This window comes from Octodon degus, unplaced genomic scaffold (genome assembly GCF_000260255.1).
Source record: "Octodon degus isolate 3935 unplaced genomic scaffold, OctDeg1.0 scaffold00093, whole genome shotgun sequence".
Lineage (NCBI taxonomy): Eukaryota > Metazoa > Chordata > Mammalia > Rodentia > Octodontidae > Octodon > Octodon degus.
Genome location: NW_004524669.1, coordinates 8339606 through 8353531, shown reverse-complemented (window position 1 = coordinate 8353531; position 13926 = coordinate 8339606). Strand labels below are relative to the sequence as shown.

The window sequence follows — 13926 nt, the reverse complement described above, 5'->3', positions numbered from 1 at the left end:
TTTATTCTGGCCATGGGTTGCACTGGAAGTGATAGATTGGATGGGATTCCAAAAACTTCTCCACGGGATTACAAATATAAACTTCTCTGACTGAGACGAAGACCAGGACGGGCTCTCTGTATACCTCTGAAGCTGTGAGCCCAAGGGAGTCCTAGGTGGGCTCAGTGTAGTCTGTGGTCCAGCTGTGCTGGAAGCTGAGGCAGGAGGACCACCGAACCCACAAGTTTGAGGTCAGCCTGGGTAGCGTGAGACCCCATCTTAAAAAATGATACTATCAAAAGAAAAAAGAAAAGAAAAAAGAGGGCCGGCCAAATAGTTCAGCAGATTAAAACACCTGCAAGTAAGCGCAGGGGCCAGGTCCCTGGGCCTGCCTTGCTGGCCCCACCCCCGGGGCGTGCTGAGACAGCAATTGAGACTGGGCATGGATGGTGTATGCCTGTAATCCCAGCTCTTGGGAGGCTGTAAACAGGCAGATCACTATGAGTATGATCTAGTAGTGAGACCCTGAATACCCTGTAGATCCTTCCTTAAAATAGAAAAGAAAAGAAAAGAAAAGAAGAAAGAAAGTTCAGTATATAGCTCGGCAACATAGTGCCTGCCTGGCAAGCGCAAGGTCCTGCGTTTAATTCCTGGTTTAAAAAAAAGGAAAAGAAAACCCAACCCATAGGAGAAAGTATTTAAAATTTAGGGCTGGGCATGGTGGCACTCACTTGTAATCCCAGCACTCAGGAGGCTGAGGTAGAAGGATCATTACAAGTCCTAGACCAGCCTGGGCTGCAGAGTGAGCTCAAGGCCAGAAGGATCATTACAAGTCCTAGACCAGCCTGGGCTGCAGAGTGAGCTCAAGGCCAGAAGGATCATTACAAGTCCTAGACCAGCCTGGGCTGCAGAGTGAGCTCAAGGCCAGTCTGAACATACAGCGAGACCCTGTCTCAAAAAACTAAAACAAAAAGAAAAAAAAAGAAGGCAGCAAATGTTCAGTAGATAAATGGGTGAAGAAAAACTTGCACATGCTTACACTCAAAGTGTGTGCAGTCATAAAGAAGTGACATTCTGACCCAGGCTGCGACCTGGGCTTGTACATTTGGAATAGAATATAACCTGACTCTGGCAAGGGAGCGTGAGGAATCAAGAAAGAGGTTGTCCACTTTCAACTCAAGTTTTCTGTAAACCGACCTGCTTTAAAACATTTCACAAATATTTTTAATGTTTGCTTGCTTGGTTTTCTTTCTTTCTTTCTTTCTTTTTTTATTTTTACACAGGGACTTCATTGTGTAGTTCAGGCTGGCCTTGAAGTCACTTTGTAGTCCAGCCTGGTCTGGAACTTGAAGCACTCCTCCTGCCTCAGCCTCCCAGGTTCTGGGAATACAGGCATGTGCCACCAAGCCTGGCCCTTGCAATGATTTTTTAAATGCCACCTGACAGGACTGGTTTGCAACAGCCAGCGGAGCTTCATGCCATGGGCTTTAAACTCTCAATTGGATCAGGGACAGCAGGGTTCCCTCCCCGCCCCTCAACTGCAGGGCCTACTGCTAGGGCTACCAGGTCTGGAAGGCTCTGATCCTGGCCAGTGTCTGGCGAGTCTCCAGGCGGCCCCCTATACCCCCACCCTGGCGCCGCCATTCCCCTTGGCCCGCCTGAACGCCAGCTGGTGGCCGCGCCCCAGAGCCCCATGTCCTCATGGCAGAGGGGCGGGAGGCAGCAGCAACAGCTGTGGGGGCGGCCCTGACCTTCCCTGTCTGTCGATGCTTCCGGACTGCGCGGCGCCAGGGCCCCTATAAAACACGGCACTGACCTGGGGGTCCAGTGCCTGGCACTGCCCACACCATGGCCCCCTGCCCGCGGCGGCTGCTTCCGCTGCTGCTGCTGCTGCTGCTGCTGCTGCTGTTGCTCGGGGGCCCTGCTGCACGCCCCGCCCCGCCCAGGTGAGCCCCGCGGCCCAGGGGAGCACCCCTACCCTGCCCAACCTGACCTAGTACTGCCATCCCCAGGGCCACCCGGCACTCGGACGGGACTTTCACCAGTGAGCTCAGCCGCCTGCGGGACAACGCCAGGCTGCAGCGCCTGCTGCAGGGCCTGGTAGGCAAGCGCAGGTGAGCAGCCAGAACAGCTGGAGGAAAGGCACAGTAGGAGGACGGGCAAGCAGGCATGTGCTGGGGCTGGGATAGGCGCCGCATCACTGCCCCACCTCCAGGCCTGATTCTGATTTGGGGGGACAGCGAGCAGGACCTAGAGAACTGCACTACCAGGTCCAAGCCTGTGGACGGCCCCCTGTGCCTGCTGTGGCTGGACGTGCGTACTTCACAGGCCTGGTGAGGCCCTTGGTCAGCCCTGAGGGCAGGGGGGCTGGGTGCCAGTTCAGTCCCTAAGGTGCTGTCTCTGCAGGAGGCCCCTGGGGGGACCCCTGGACCACGCCCCATCTCTCTGGCTGCCTCCTGGGCTGGCTGGAGCCACCCAGCTCCCTGGTGAAGAGGAGGAAGAGGAGTCCAGCCACCGGCAGGGTGCAGGGGCACGGGCAAGGGCAGGCTACACTTCATCGCAATAAAGGAAGGAGTACCCAGGTCTCCCGGCCCATGGCTGTGCGTCTGCTCGTGGGCATCAGGTGGGGGGCTGTCCCCCAACTTGGTGGCCAGCCTCAAACCCTGGGCCCTAAGGTACTGACCCTCATCTCTGCACTGCCTGACTGCCTAGCAGCCGTACTCTCTCACACAGGGCTGGGTGCACACGGGAGCAAAGACACCCAGGGCCCCAGAGGCTGGCTTGTAGGACAGTGCAGGCTGAGGGGCTCAAGGCGCTGAGGCTGCCTTCGATACTAGATGGACATGGGGGTGGCAGCACTGGGGGAACCTGAGCTCAGTGGGTGCTGAGTGCTGGACAGAGGTCTGGGGGAGCCCTTCCTCTTTCCTGGGGACAGCTCAGGCCCTAGGGACAGCTGCTGAGGGGGATGGGAGGATGAGAGATGCCGCCAGATGCCCTGGGAGAGTTCAGGGGCCCCAAAGCCCTCCCACCTCCCCACTAGGTTGTGTCTCACACACACCAAGTTTTCTGACAGACAGGGGGCACCCTAGGACACCCAAGCCTGTCCCTCAGACAGTGCAGGGAGGCAGCTTGAGTGGGACACTGGGATGTGCACCCCAAGAGGTGGCCTTGGGGATTTGGCCAAAGGAAAGGAGTGGGCAGGTGGCAGTGGGGAAGGAGATGAGCCAAAGCCAAAGGCTGATGCTCTTTGCCCTGGACCTCTCACCTTCCACAGCTACCTCCGGCCTATCCCAGCCCTGTCCCCAGGTCCCATGTCTGTTCCCAGCCTCCAGGCCCATGGCCCCCAACAGCCTCAGTTCTTCCACACCCTGTATGGTGCTTGGGTTGAATCACCCCTCCTCAGGATGTCTGAATGAAGCCTGGCTCAGGCTGAATGACACCCAGGCCCTCCCCTGGGTGGCAGCCTGGCCTGACCGGCCTGCGGGAACCCCCTTGGTGGAGCCGTCATCAGGGCCATAAAGTGGGTGGCACCTGCCAGGTCAAAGTTCGTCTCTGAGGCAGGAAAGGCCCAGCTCTTGACTGTAGACTGCCAGATCTTCCGGCAGGTGACAGCCGCCAAGATGGGGGCCAGGGCCCTGCTGTGGGCCCCCCTGCTGCTGCTCCTGGTGCCGCCCAGTCAACTCCCAGGGGCAGCAGCCCAGGGCCAGGGTAGGTGCTGTCAGGACACGGGGGTGGGTGCATAGCAGGGGTGGCAGGAGCCAACCATCCTCTCTGCCTCCAGTCTGCTCAGTGGACAAGACCTTGATCAACATCGAGGAGAACAGCAGCCCCAGGCCCCTGGTGAACATCTCTGTCCCGGACGGCCAGCACGTCACCCTGGGATCTTCGTCCACACCCTCTGCCTTCCAGATCCTGGGGAACGAGCTATTCCTCAACGTGACCCCTGATTATGAGGTGCGGGCAGTAGGCTGGGTTCCCGTGGAGAGGATTTGGGGAGAAAGGCTGGGGCTTCAAGGGTGACAGTGATGGGAGCCCTGGGGGCACCTGCCGGTTGGACTGGGAGTCACAGACCTGTGTGGCCCACAGGAGAACACCATGCTGGAGGCTCACCTGGAGTGCAGGAGGGGCAGCACAGTGGTGAGTCCTCCCTGTCACCCAGTCACAGCTCCCCAGGGGCTCCTCTGTGACCTCAGCCTGCCACTGTCAAACATCAGCCTCCGCTGACTACGCCCACACTGCTTCAGCTCAGACTGTGCCCTGAGCTTTGGACCCACACACCCAGCCAAGGACCATCCCAACGTCTGCCAGGCATCCCGACACCAGCCCCACACTGACACCCTGAGGGGCCTCCGTGGTGCTTGGGGAAGCTGTTCTTTCCTCCTGCCCCACCCCCACCCTGCACATCCTGCACAACAGTTGGACCTGGGCCCATGCTCTCACTGAGTCCCTCCAGGGCCTTGGCCTTGTGCGTCCTCTCTGGAATCTTCCCTCTAACCTGCCTGGTCCACCCCCTCCCTGTGCATGATGAGCCCAGCCTAGCCCAGAGCTTCCTGGCCTGTCTCTAATTGCAGTCAAAGCCAAACGTCGGCACAGCCTGGGACACACATTTCTCTTGCCTCCCCTGTCCTGCATTGGAAGCGACCCCTCTTGGGGTGCTGGGGCCACCCTGCCTTGTGCCTACCCAGGCCCAGTCCGCTCCATTCTTAGCTTCTCACTAGGGAAATGTTCAAAGATAGGTTCACAACCCAACCCTGCTTCCAGCATGTCACCTTCAAGACCTCGGTATGTGTCCCTAACAGGTAAGGATTCACTCCTTAAATGCAACCTTGGGGGCTGCTGTGTGATGTGCACCAAGCCCCAGGTTCTAATCCTGGTCCTGGGAGAGTCAGAGCCCAAGCAGAGCCCACCTGACGACCTGGCTCGTGTTCCCCCAAAGTATCTTTAAAGTACTCAAGTCTGGTTTCCTGGGTTTGTTCTTGAAGATGAGAGGGTGTGGGCTGTGCTGGGGTCCTGCTGGTCTCTTTCAGACCCCACTCACTTCCCAGAGCACTGGCCCCTTCTGCTGAGCCTCGCCGCTCACTTCCTGTTCACTGTGAGCCCTACCTGGGCCTGGAGCCCTGTGGGGGTCTCTTGCAAGCCTAGCAGCAGCTGCTGGGTGGACCTGGGAAAGAATGACTGGAAGGAGTGAATAGAGGAAAAGGGAGGAGGAGGAGGAGGCCAGGAGCACAGCTGCACTGCCTGGAGGGACCGGGAGGCTGACAGGCTGTGGTCCGCAGGTGACACAGCTGGTAGTGCTGGTGTCCGTGCTGGATGTCAACGACAATGCCCCAGAGTTTCCCTTTGAGGTCAAGGAGTGGGACGTGGTGGAGGTGAGTTGGGCAGCCAGAGCTGCTGCCACCTGGGCCTCTGCATGTGGGTGGAGGCCAGGAGCCCACCCTGTCACTGGAGGCCAGGAGCTCACCCAGTCCAACTGAGTCCCTCCCTGTCCAGGACACCAAAGTGAATTCTACAGTTATCCCTGAGGGCGAACTGAAGGCCACCGACAAAGACAAAGAGGATGTCTTGTACTACACCCTCCAGGAAGTGACCCCGGTTAGTGCCACTCTGCCCCCAAACATGGACCCTGTGGCTGCCCATCCTCCCTTCCAGGTCTCAGGCAGTTCTTCCCCACCAGAATGCCAGCAGCTTCTTCTCCCTGATGGGGGTGAACCGCCCTGCCCTGCGGCTAGACCGGTCCCTGGACTTCTACCAGTGGCAAGGCATGACTTTCCAGCTGCTGGTCCGGGTAAGGTCTTGTGTGCCCAGCACATCAGCTCTGCCAGGGCCCCATCCCAGTGGATCCCAGCCTGACATGGCAGGGGCTGCTCTTGCAGGACACACGGGAGAATGTGGAGCCCAGCCACACAGCCACGGCCACCCTGGTTCTGCATGTGCAGCCGGCTGACCTGCGGCCACCCTGGTTCCTACCCTGCTCCTACTCAGATGGCTATGTCTGCATTCAGGCCCAGTACCACGGGGCTGTCCCGACAGGGCATATACTGGTAATGGAGGCCCAGGGGAGGGCTGTCCCATGGGACACTAGGGAGGGGCAGCCCCGGTCCAGAGTGGGTGTTAGGAGGCCCAGGTGGGGACCAGGTGATGGGAGCGGTTTCTCCTTTGCTCCTGAAGCTGATGTGTACAAACTTCCTCAGTGAACGCGGCCTTCAGCTTTGGGTGGTGGGTGGACAGGAGAAAGCCCCAGGGAGGCCTGGGGCCTGGCCAGGATGTGGGCCCTGCAGCCTCAGGCTGGTGGCCCCAGGGCAGCTGCCCCTCGGCCCAGCTTGAGGCCACTATGTGGCCAGTAGGAGCCTGAGCTTGCCAACAGGCAGATATCTGGCCATGGGGACCCCAACCCCTCCAAGAGCTCACTCACCCAAAACATGGGCCCCTCTGTACCAGGTCCATAAGGTTCCCTGTCCCCACAGCCATCTCCCCTCATCCTGCATCCTGGACCCATTTATGCTGTGGATGGGGACCGGGGCATCAACACACATATCAGATACAGCATTTTGGGGGGTGAGTGAAGACCTGGCCCAGCTCCCCACGCCACGAACCCTGCCCCATCCCAGCTCAGACCCTGGGCCTCGGTTCTAGGGACCAGCCCTGACTGCTTCACATCCCTGCAGGGAACACGGACAACACTTTCGTCATTGACCCAGACTCTGGCAACCTCACCATGGCCAAGATGGTCCCCAGGGACACCACCTTCATTTTGCTGATCCGGGTGAGTGCATCGTGGGGTGGCTAACAGGAGTCTCAGTTCCACCGTCAGTGCCCTGCTGGTTACTGTTGCCTCCCGTCTCCCCAGGGGGACCAGGCCGATCAGGCCCGTTACTCAGTGACCCAGGTAACCGTGGAGGCCCGCTCTGCAGCTGGGAGACCGCCTCACTTCCCCCAGAACCTGTACCGCGGCATTGTGGCTCCTGGCTCTAGCGCTGGTGTGGTTGTCAGGGACACAGCCTCCCCTTCCCAGCCTCTGAGGATCCAGGCACAGGACCCTGAATTCCCAGTAGGCACCCCCTATGCCCCAAGACCTGGGCGGGTCCCTGTGTTGGATTGGTCTCCTGTCTGTGTGGGTGGCTTGGGAGGGACCTGGGGTAGGTGAGGCCCAGTACCACTGTGGCATGTCCAGGGCCTCAACTCAGCCATCACGTACCGAATCACTAACTGCTCTGAGTTCCGGATGAACGGAGAGACCGTGTTCACAGCAATGGCACTGGAGCATGAAAGAATCTTCTACGCAGAGGTGAGTTGGGAGGCACGTCCCAGGAAGCAAGGTACAGAGTCTCAGTGAGGTCAAGCACCCTTTCTGCCCCAGGTGGAAGCCACAAACACTGTGACCGGTGACACAGCGACTGCCATTGCTGAGATTTGGGTTTCAGAACAGGCACCCCCCTCCATAGGTGAGTCTTGGGGATCGCCAGCTTGGCGGCTCTTCTACTGGGGCAAATGGGGAAAGGTAAGCCCAAGTGCTGTCCCTGGTCCCCCAGGACCCCCAGAGATCCCTCAGACCCCAGAAGCCGGAGGAACCACCAGGCCCTTGACCAGCACTGCTACAGAAGCCCCCAGACCCCCTGGGACCTCTCCAGGACCGCCTGTGACCAGCCTTGAGGGGGCCACTGGCTCTCACCCATCCTTAGGCACAACCCTAAGTCTGGCTGCTCCTACTATACCTGGGGGGCTCCCTGCTATGGGAGCCAGCACCTCCCCCTTGCCGGCCACTCCCAGTGGGGTCTCAGCTCAAACCCCAAAGCCAGGGACCTCCTGGGCAACAACCCCCAGGGTGGCAACTGGCTCTTCTCTACGGCCAGCCATTCCCGGGGGAGTCTCAGATCAGACCCTGAAGCCAGGGACCTCTCAGCCGATGTCAGCTGGGTCCAGCAGGAGCTCCCCAGCCTCAGGTAGAGTCTTCACTCCACCTGGCCTTCCTGATCCAAGGCTTTGGGTGGTCCTGGGGATGTTCTGGGAATGGGTCCACCCAGGCTGGCCCAGTCTGGCCACACTAGGAACCCAAGGAGGGGTCTGACCCTTGGGACGGCAGGGTCCAGGGCCTCAAGAAGATAGAAGGGCAGCAGCTAGATGTGGGATCTAGTGAGCCCCACAATTCTCAGGGCTGTTTGTAATTTAGGTCTTAAAATCCAAAGTACTGCTATAAAGATTAGGAAATCACAGGTTGGAAATGAAGATTGCAAGACTGAGTAGGACGTGGTGGCACATGCCTGTAAGCCAGTCCTGGGATGGGAAGCTGAGGCAGGAGGACTGACTACCAGGAGTTCCAGCCCAACCTGGGCTACATAGTGAGCTCAAGGCCATCCTGCACTACAAAGTAAGACCCCCTCTCAAAAAAACAAACAACAAAAAGATGACATAGGCCGGGGGAGATAGCTCAGTAGAATAAGTGTTTGCCTGGCAAGCACAAGGTCCTGAGTTCAATTCTCGTTACCGGAAAAAACAAAACAAAAAATGATGACACAGGCAAATGCAGTGTACTTTCTGTCTCAGCTGCTCTGGAGGCTGAGAAAGGAGAATCACCTGAGCCCATGAATTTGAGGCAGACTGGACAACACAGTGAGACACTGTCAGAAAAGATGGTACAGGGGCCGGGGAGATGGCTCAGTGGAATAAGTGTTTCCCCAGCAAGCCACAAGGGTCTGAGTTCAATCCCCGGTTCCATCAAAAAAAAAAAAAAAAAAGAAAAGATGGTACAACTTACTTGGGGAGCTCAGCACACAAGAAGGTTACATGTGTAGGACAACACCTTCCTGAAGCCAGGATGGAAACCAAACCAGTTTCCCAGGGAAGCCTTGGTAGGTTTGAGGTAAACAGGCCAGGTGCCTGGTGTGGAGGCCACTGGGCATGGTCACTGGGACACATTCACAGAACCCAGGAGCCACACCAGCTATCCACAAGGAGATATCTGCAAAGAAACTGGGCAGATGGGGCTGCACCTGGTCTAAGTAAGGTGCTAGTGAGCTGATGTGGAGGCCACAGAGTGTCTCTCCCCTAGGTCAGCCAGACTCCTACACTGCCCTCCTGCAGTGGCCTCCTGGGCCCCACTGTCCCCAGAGGGTCTCGTGGCAGGACACAGCACTCACTCCCTGGAACCTCAGTTCTGGGGGACAGTCCCAGCCTGACTTGTTTCAGGGTACGCAGGCTAGTGCAGGTTGGTGAGGGGAGAACCGTGTTCCTCCAACATTAAGTGGCCACGGGGCCTCTGCAGGGACACCAGGAGGTGGTGCCACAGCAGGAGGCAGCAGCCCAGAGGATCAGCGCTTCTCCACAGTGGACATGGCAGTTCTGGGAGGGGTGCTGGGTGCACTGCTGCTGCTGGCCCTCATTGGCCTGGCTGTGCTCCTCTCCAAGCACTACGGGCCCCAGCTGCTCTGCTGCTCCAGGAAAGCTGCGGTGAGCCTGGGGCCAGGGCAGGGATGCAGGTCATGGGGCAAGGATGGGGCGAGGGGGAACAAAAGATGGGAGGTGGGGAGTGACTGTACTGGGGCAGCGATGGGGCAGAGGAGCGGGAGTGCAGGGCGGGCTGTGGAAGCTGGAGCCCGTCTGCTATCCCTGATGCCCTCACTGGCCCCCAGCAGCTCCCACCCCACGGCTTTGACAATCAGGCCTTCTTGGGCGACCACGAGGATACCAAAGCATCTGCCCCTAGCCCTACGCCAGACCCCATGCCTGTGGAGACACTGTGTGCACCCCCAGATCCCGAGCCCCTCAGCCACAAGCAGCCCAACCCTGAGCCCCAGGTCCTGGAGCCCCCTGGCCCTGAGTCCCCTGTGGCTACCAGAGGCGCTGGAGACAGCCCCTCGGCTGTGAGGTCCATCTTGACCAAGGAGCGGCGACCTGAGGGCGGCTACAAGGCCGTGTGGTTTGGGGAGGACATCGGGGCAGAAGCCGACGTTGTGGTCCTCAACACTGCTGAGGCTGGTGAGGATGGTGATGCCGGCTCGGAGGGCAGTGGCGAAGAGGACACGGACCAGGACAGGGGTCCCCATGACAAGCTGGGCAACTCTACCTATATCTAGCACTACCTGACCCTCTCTCCCCTTCCCTGTCATCCCTTCCCTACAAAATAAAGTGGCCATTCTAACCCTGGAGCCATCGTATCTCGGGTTTGCCATGAGTACTGGGCGGGTGGCGACGCCCACTGCTTTCAACCATAGAAGTGCGGACTGCGCCCTGTGCCCGGGTTGCTAGCACGTGTAACGTGATCCAGCAGGCGGCCCCGTAGCTCCTCCCAAGTTTCATTTCAGGCCCTGGACGTAATCCAGTCAACACCCCTGCTTCCCTCCACCTCCCAGGAAAGGGCCTGACTTGAGGTCGGCTTCCGCTTCCTTTCCCGGCATCCCCCCGGGCCAGGCCCCGCCTCCGCAGTGGGCGTGGCCAGGGACCCGTTCCCAGAGCACTTCCCAGCCTGCAGCCCTGGCTCCGCCCCAACAGCCCCCCCGCCCCTTCCCGCCCTCTATAAAACCTCTGCCTCTTTCCTCCCAGCGCTGAAACGTCCCGTTCCGGCGGCTCCGGTACCCAGGTATGCGCGACCCCAGACCCACAGGGAGCGAGGGGAAAAGAGCTGGGCCCCCACGGAGCCCTTGTCCGCCTACGGACAGCAGCTGGCGAGGGCAGCGCACCGAGAGGGTCAGGGCAGGGCGGCTGGAGCTGGGGCGGGGCCAGGGCCGGGGGCTGACCAGACCAGGGTCTTGGTTCTGGCCAGCATAGTGCCTTCAGGTGTGGGTGCAACTCCGCAGCGCCTCTGTTAGGTTTCGCTCTCCCCTCCTCCTCGGCGCAGCACTTTCTCTTTCCCCGCGGAGCAGTTTCGCTTTCGTGGCCTGCAGCCTCCCTCCCATCCCGCAGGGTCTCGCCTGTCACCGCTTGCAGGCCGGACGCTGGGCCAACACCTGTGGCTTCACGTGCGCACCCCCTCGCATCTGAAGTCATATCTGCAGCCACCTCGGCCCCAGAATCCACGCTGAGGTGGTTTCAAGTCTAATCCACATTTGTGACCCTGCATACCTGGTTACACCTGTGACACCTGGCCTCGATACCTGTGGCCACAACTGACACAGAACCTCGATCTCTCCGGTTGTAAAGGCCATAGCCTCTCACAGCCCCTGACCCCAACCTCGCAGCAGGAGTCATGGCCACGTCCCCCGAGAGGTGAGACCCTTGCCCACCTCGGCCGGCTCTGCACACGACGGCACTGGGCTAACCAGCATGGCCACCCCGCCCACAGGGCAGCGCAGCGCATACGCTTCGGAGAGTGGCTTTTGGGTGAGGTCAGCAGTGGCCGCTACGAGGGGCTGCGGTGGCTGGACGAGGCGCACACTGTCTTCCGCGTGCCGTGGAAGCATTTTGGTCGCAAGGACCTGAGCGAGGCCGATGCACGCATCTTCAAGGTGGGAACCAACCCTGTCCCAGAGCCCCCCATGCTGCCGGAAGTCCAGCCCCGCCCACGTTCTCCATCCCCCCCAGGCCTGGGCAGTGGCCCGAGGCCGGTGGCCGCCCAGCAGCAGTGCGGGTGGTCCGCCTCCACCCGAAGCTGAGGCTGCAGAACGAGCCGGCTGGAAAACCAACTTCCGTTGTGCGCTACATAGCACGCAGTGCTTTGTGAGGAAGAAGGACAATTCAGGGGACCCCGTTGACCCGCACAAGGTGTATGCAGTCAGCCTGGAGCGGGGATGCAGAGGTGAGGAACACCCACAAAGGGCTGAGTCAGCGGGCTTCAAGGTAGCCCTGGCGCTAGAAATCCCCGACCTACACGGAAGGGAGCTGGGGCCCAAAGCTATGCCATCTCTACCTAAGACTAAGAGTCGGGGAGTCGGGGACTGGTCTGGGAGGCTGCCAGACACCTGGGCTGCTCAGGTGCCAGGTAATTGGGGAGGGGACAAGGAAGCCTGATGTTGGTCTAGTCTCAGGTCCTCAGGCCACTCCCCTTTCCCCCTCAGAAGGTCCAGCCACAAACCTGGGGGAGGAAGAGCCACTAAGAGGTGCCCCGCCCACACAGGTAGTTTCCAGCTCTTCTGGGGTGGCAGAGTTGGGAGCTTCTCACACTGATGGTCTTCCTGTTGCAGGGTGGGCACTTGGGTTTTGTTTTTTCTTTTTTTTTTTTTTTGCGGAACCGGGGATTGAATTCAGGCTCTTGCACTTGCCAGGGAAGCACTTACTCCACTGAGCCATCTCCCCAGCCTTTGGGGCTGCTTCTGCCAAGAGATGCTGAGCCCACTGGTCCAAACCGTCTACCCACCCAGGATGGTGCTATAGGGAACCTCCTGCTCCAGGTTCTGCAGCAGAGTTTCCTGGGGGAAAACTTGCAGGAAGCTAAGCTGGTGACTGTAAACCCAGCCGCCCCACCGCAGGCTCCTGGTGAGGGGCCATGCCCTGTGGGTGGCTGGACCTGCGTCTGTGTCAAGAACTGACCCTTGTCCAGAATGTGGGTACTGCAGGCTGGGGCACCATCAGGGAGTGGTCCAGCAGTATCCATATGGGTCACCAGCAGGGTAACCTGAGCATTCCTGTCACAACAGGCCTGGTGAAGCCTCCTGAGGAGCCACTTGCAGCATGGGCAGTGGAGCCCATGTCCTGCCCTAAGCCACAGTTCCTGGCCCTGGCAACAGAGCCTAGCCCAGGGGCCCTGGATGTGACCATCATGTATAAGGGCCGAACAGTGCTGCAGAAAGTGGTGGGGCACCCCAGCTGTGTGTTCCTGTACAGCCCTCTGGGGGTAGGCAGCGAGGCCCTGCAGCCCCAGCACGTGTTCTTTCCTAGCCCTGCTGAGCTGCCAGACCAGAAACAGCTGCATTACACGCAGAAGCTGCTACAGCATGTGGCCCCTGGGCTGCAGCTGGAGCTGGGTGGTGTGGCACTGTGGGCCCGGCGCATGGGCAAGTGCAAGGTGTACTGGGAGGTGGGCAGCCCACAGGGTTCTGCCAGCCCCTCCACCCCAGCTCGGTTGCTGGAGCGCAACTACAACACCCCCATCTTTGACTTCAGCACCTTTTTTCGAGGTGAGGCCTGGTGAGGGGTCTGCCTGGATGATCCTGGGACCCTGCCACCCACCCTGCTTACCCAACTCCTCCTGCAGAGCTTGAAGAGTTCCGGGCCCGGCAGCGCCAAGGATCACCCCACTATACCATCTACCTGGGCTTTGGGCAGGACCTGTCAACAGGGAGGCCCAAGGAGAAGAGCCTGATCCTGGTGAAGGTGAGGCAGGTGGTCCTGGCATGCAGTCCTAATGATCCTGAGGTGCCCTGACAAATAGCCTCCCTACAGGTGGAGCCAAGACTGTGCCGGACATACCTGGAGGTTGTGCAGCGTGAGGGTACATCCTCCTTGGACAGCAGCAGCCTGGGCCTGTGCCTGTCAAACACCAGCAGTCTCTATGATGACATTGAGCATATCCTCATGGAGCTGGAGCAACCAGCTGCCCTAGGCTGGAACCTCTGACCCCAATAAAGAGCCAAGAGCCAGTGCTACCGTGACTCAGGTGGTCTTATGGGTCTGTGCTGGGCTCTGGCAGGGCCTGGACTATTCCTTATTTTCCCACAAGACCGGCTGGGACCCCACCTGGGAAGAGGTAACCCACAGAGCACACTGCAGGCCCCCATGCAAACCCACCCCTTTATCCTACTGATAGAGAACTAAACCACACACCTTAGAGACAGGAGGCTACTGACTGGCCAGGTGCCCTGGGGAGTGTGGGCAACATCATGTGTCCTGTGCCCCAAGCCTCCTGGTCCTAAACTCTGAACCCTTCCTCCTACACAGCTGCTGGCGAAGTACAACCTCGCAATTATAGCAGCAATGGGAAGTGAGGCATGGTGGTGCATGCCTGTCTGTACACCCAGGACTTGGGAGGCTAAAGCAGGAGAATTGTTCCAAGTTTGAGACCTGCCTGAGCTACAAAGT

General features: G+C 59.4%; 3 protein-coding genes across 7 annotated transcripts; all 3 read left to right on the top strand.

The window, feature by feature from the left end:
- Positions 1 to 1827: 1827 nt before the first annotated feature.
- Positions 1828 to 3535, top strand: Sct (secretin). Its single transcript, XM_023722901.1, has 4 exons — positions 1828 to 1925; positions 1992 to 2093; positions 2195 to 2312; positions 3443 to 3535. Exons 1-4 carry the CDS (start codon positions 1828 to 1830, stop codon positions 3533 to 3535), a joined length of 411 nt encoding a protein of 136 aa, XP_023578669.1.
- Positions 3536 to 3590: 55 nt separating this feature from the next.
- Cdhr5 (cadherin related family member 5) lies at positions 3591 to 10105 on the top strand. 5 transcript variants are annotated; one of them, XM_023722747.1, is made up of 15 exons: positions 3591 to 3687; positions 3761 to 3933; positions 4066 to 4116; positions 5256 to 5348; positions 5470 to 5571; positions 5654 to 5764; positions 5853 to 6020; positions 6444 to 6534; positions 6645 to 6742; positions 6827 to 7027; positions 7151 to 7264; positions 7337 to 7421; positions 7830 to 7919; positions 9239 to 9423; positions 9606 to 10105. In XM_023722747.1, the coding sequence occupies exons 1-15, from the start codon at positions 3600 to 3602 to the stop codon at positions 10047 to 10049; spliced, it is 2094 nt and encodes a 697-aa protein (XP_023578515.1). In that variant the 5' UTR covers positions 3591 to 3599; the 3' UTR covers positions 10050 to 10105. The 5 variants fall into 5 exon arrangements, with proteins under 5 accessions (XP_023578515.1, XP_023578513.1, XP_023578512.1 ...); XM_023722745.1 differs by having other exon boundaries at positions 7509 to 7919; positions 9609 to 10105; XM_023722744.1 differs by having other exon boundaries at positions 7509 to 7919.
- A 364-nt stretch (positions 10106 to 10469) lies between these two features.
- Irf7 (interferon regulatory factor 7) lies at positions 10470 to 13489 on the top strand. Its single transcript, XM_023722766.1, has 9 exons — positions 10470 to 10552; positions 10876 to 11178; positions 11255 to 11417; positions 11494 to 11707; positions 11967 to 12025; positions 12174 to 12384; positions 12546 to 13025; positions 13103 to 13221; positions 13291 to 13489. The coding sequence occupies exons 2-9, from the start codon at positions 11159 to 11161 to the stop codon at positions 13462 to 13464; spliced, it is 1440 nt and encodes a 479-aa protein (XP_023578534.1). The 5' UTR covers positions 10470 to 10552; positions 10876 to 11158; the 3' UTR covers positions 13465 to 13489.
- The last annotated feature ends 437 nt before the right edge of the window (positions 13490 to 13926 follow it).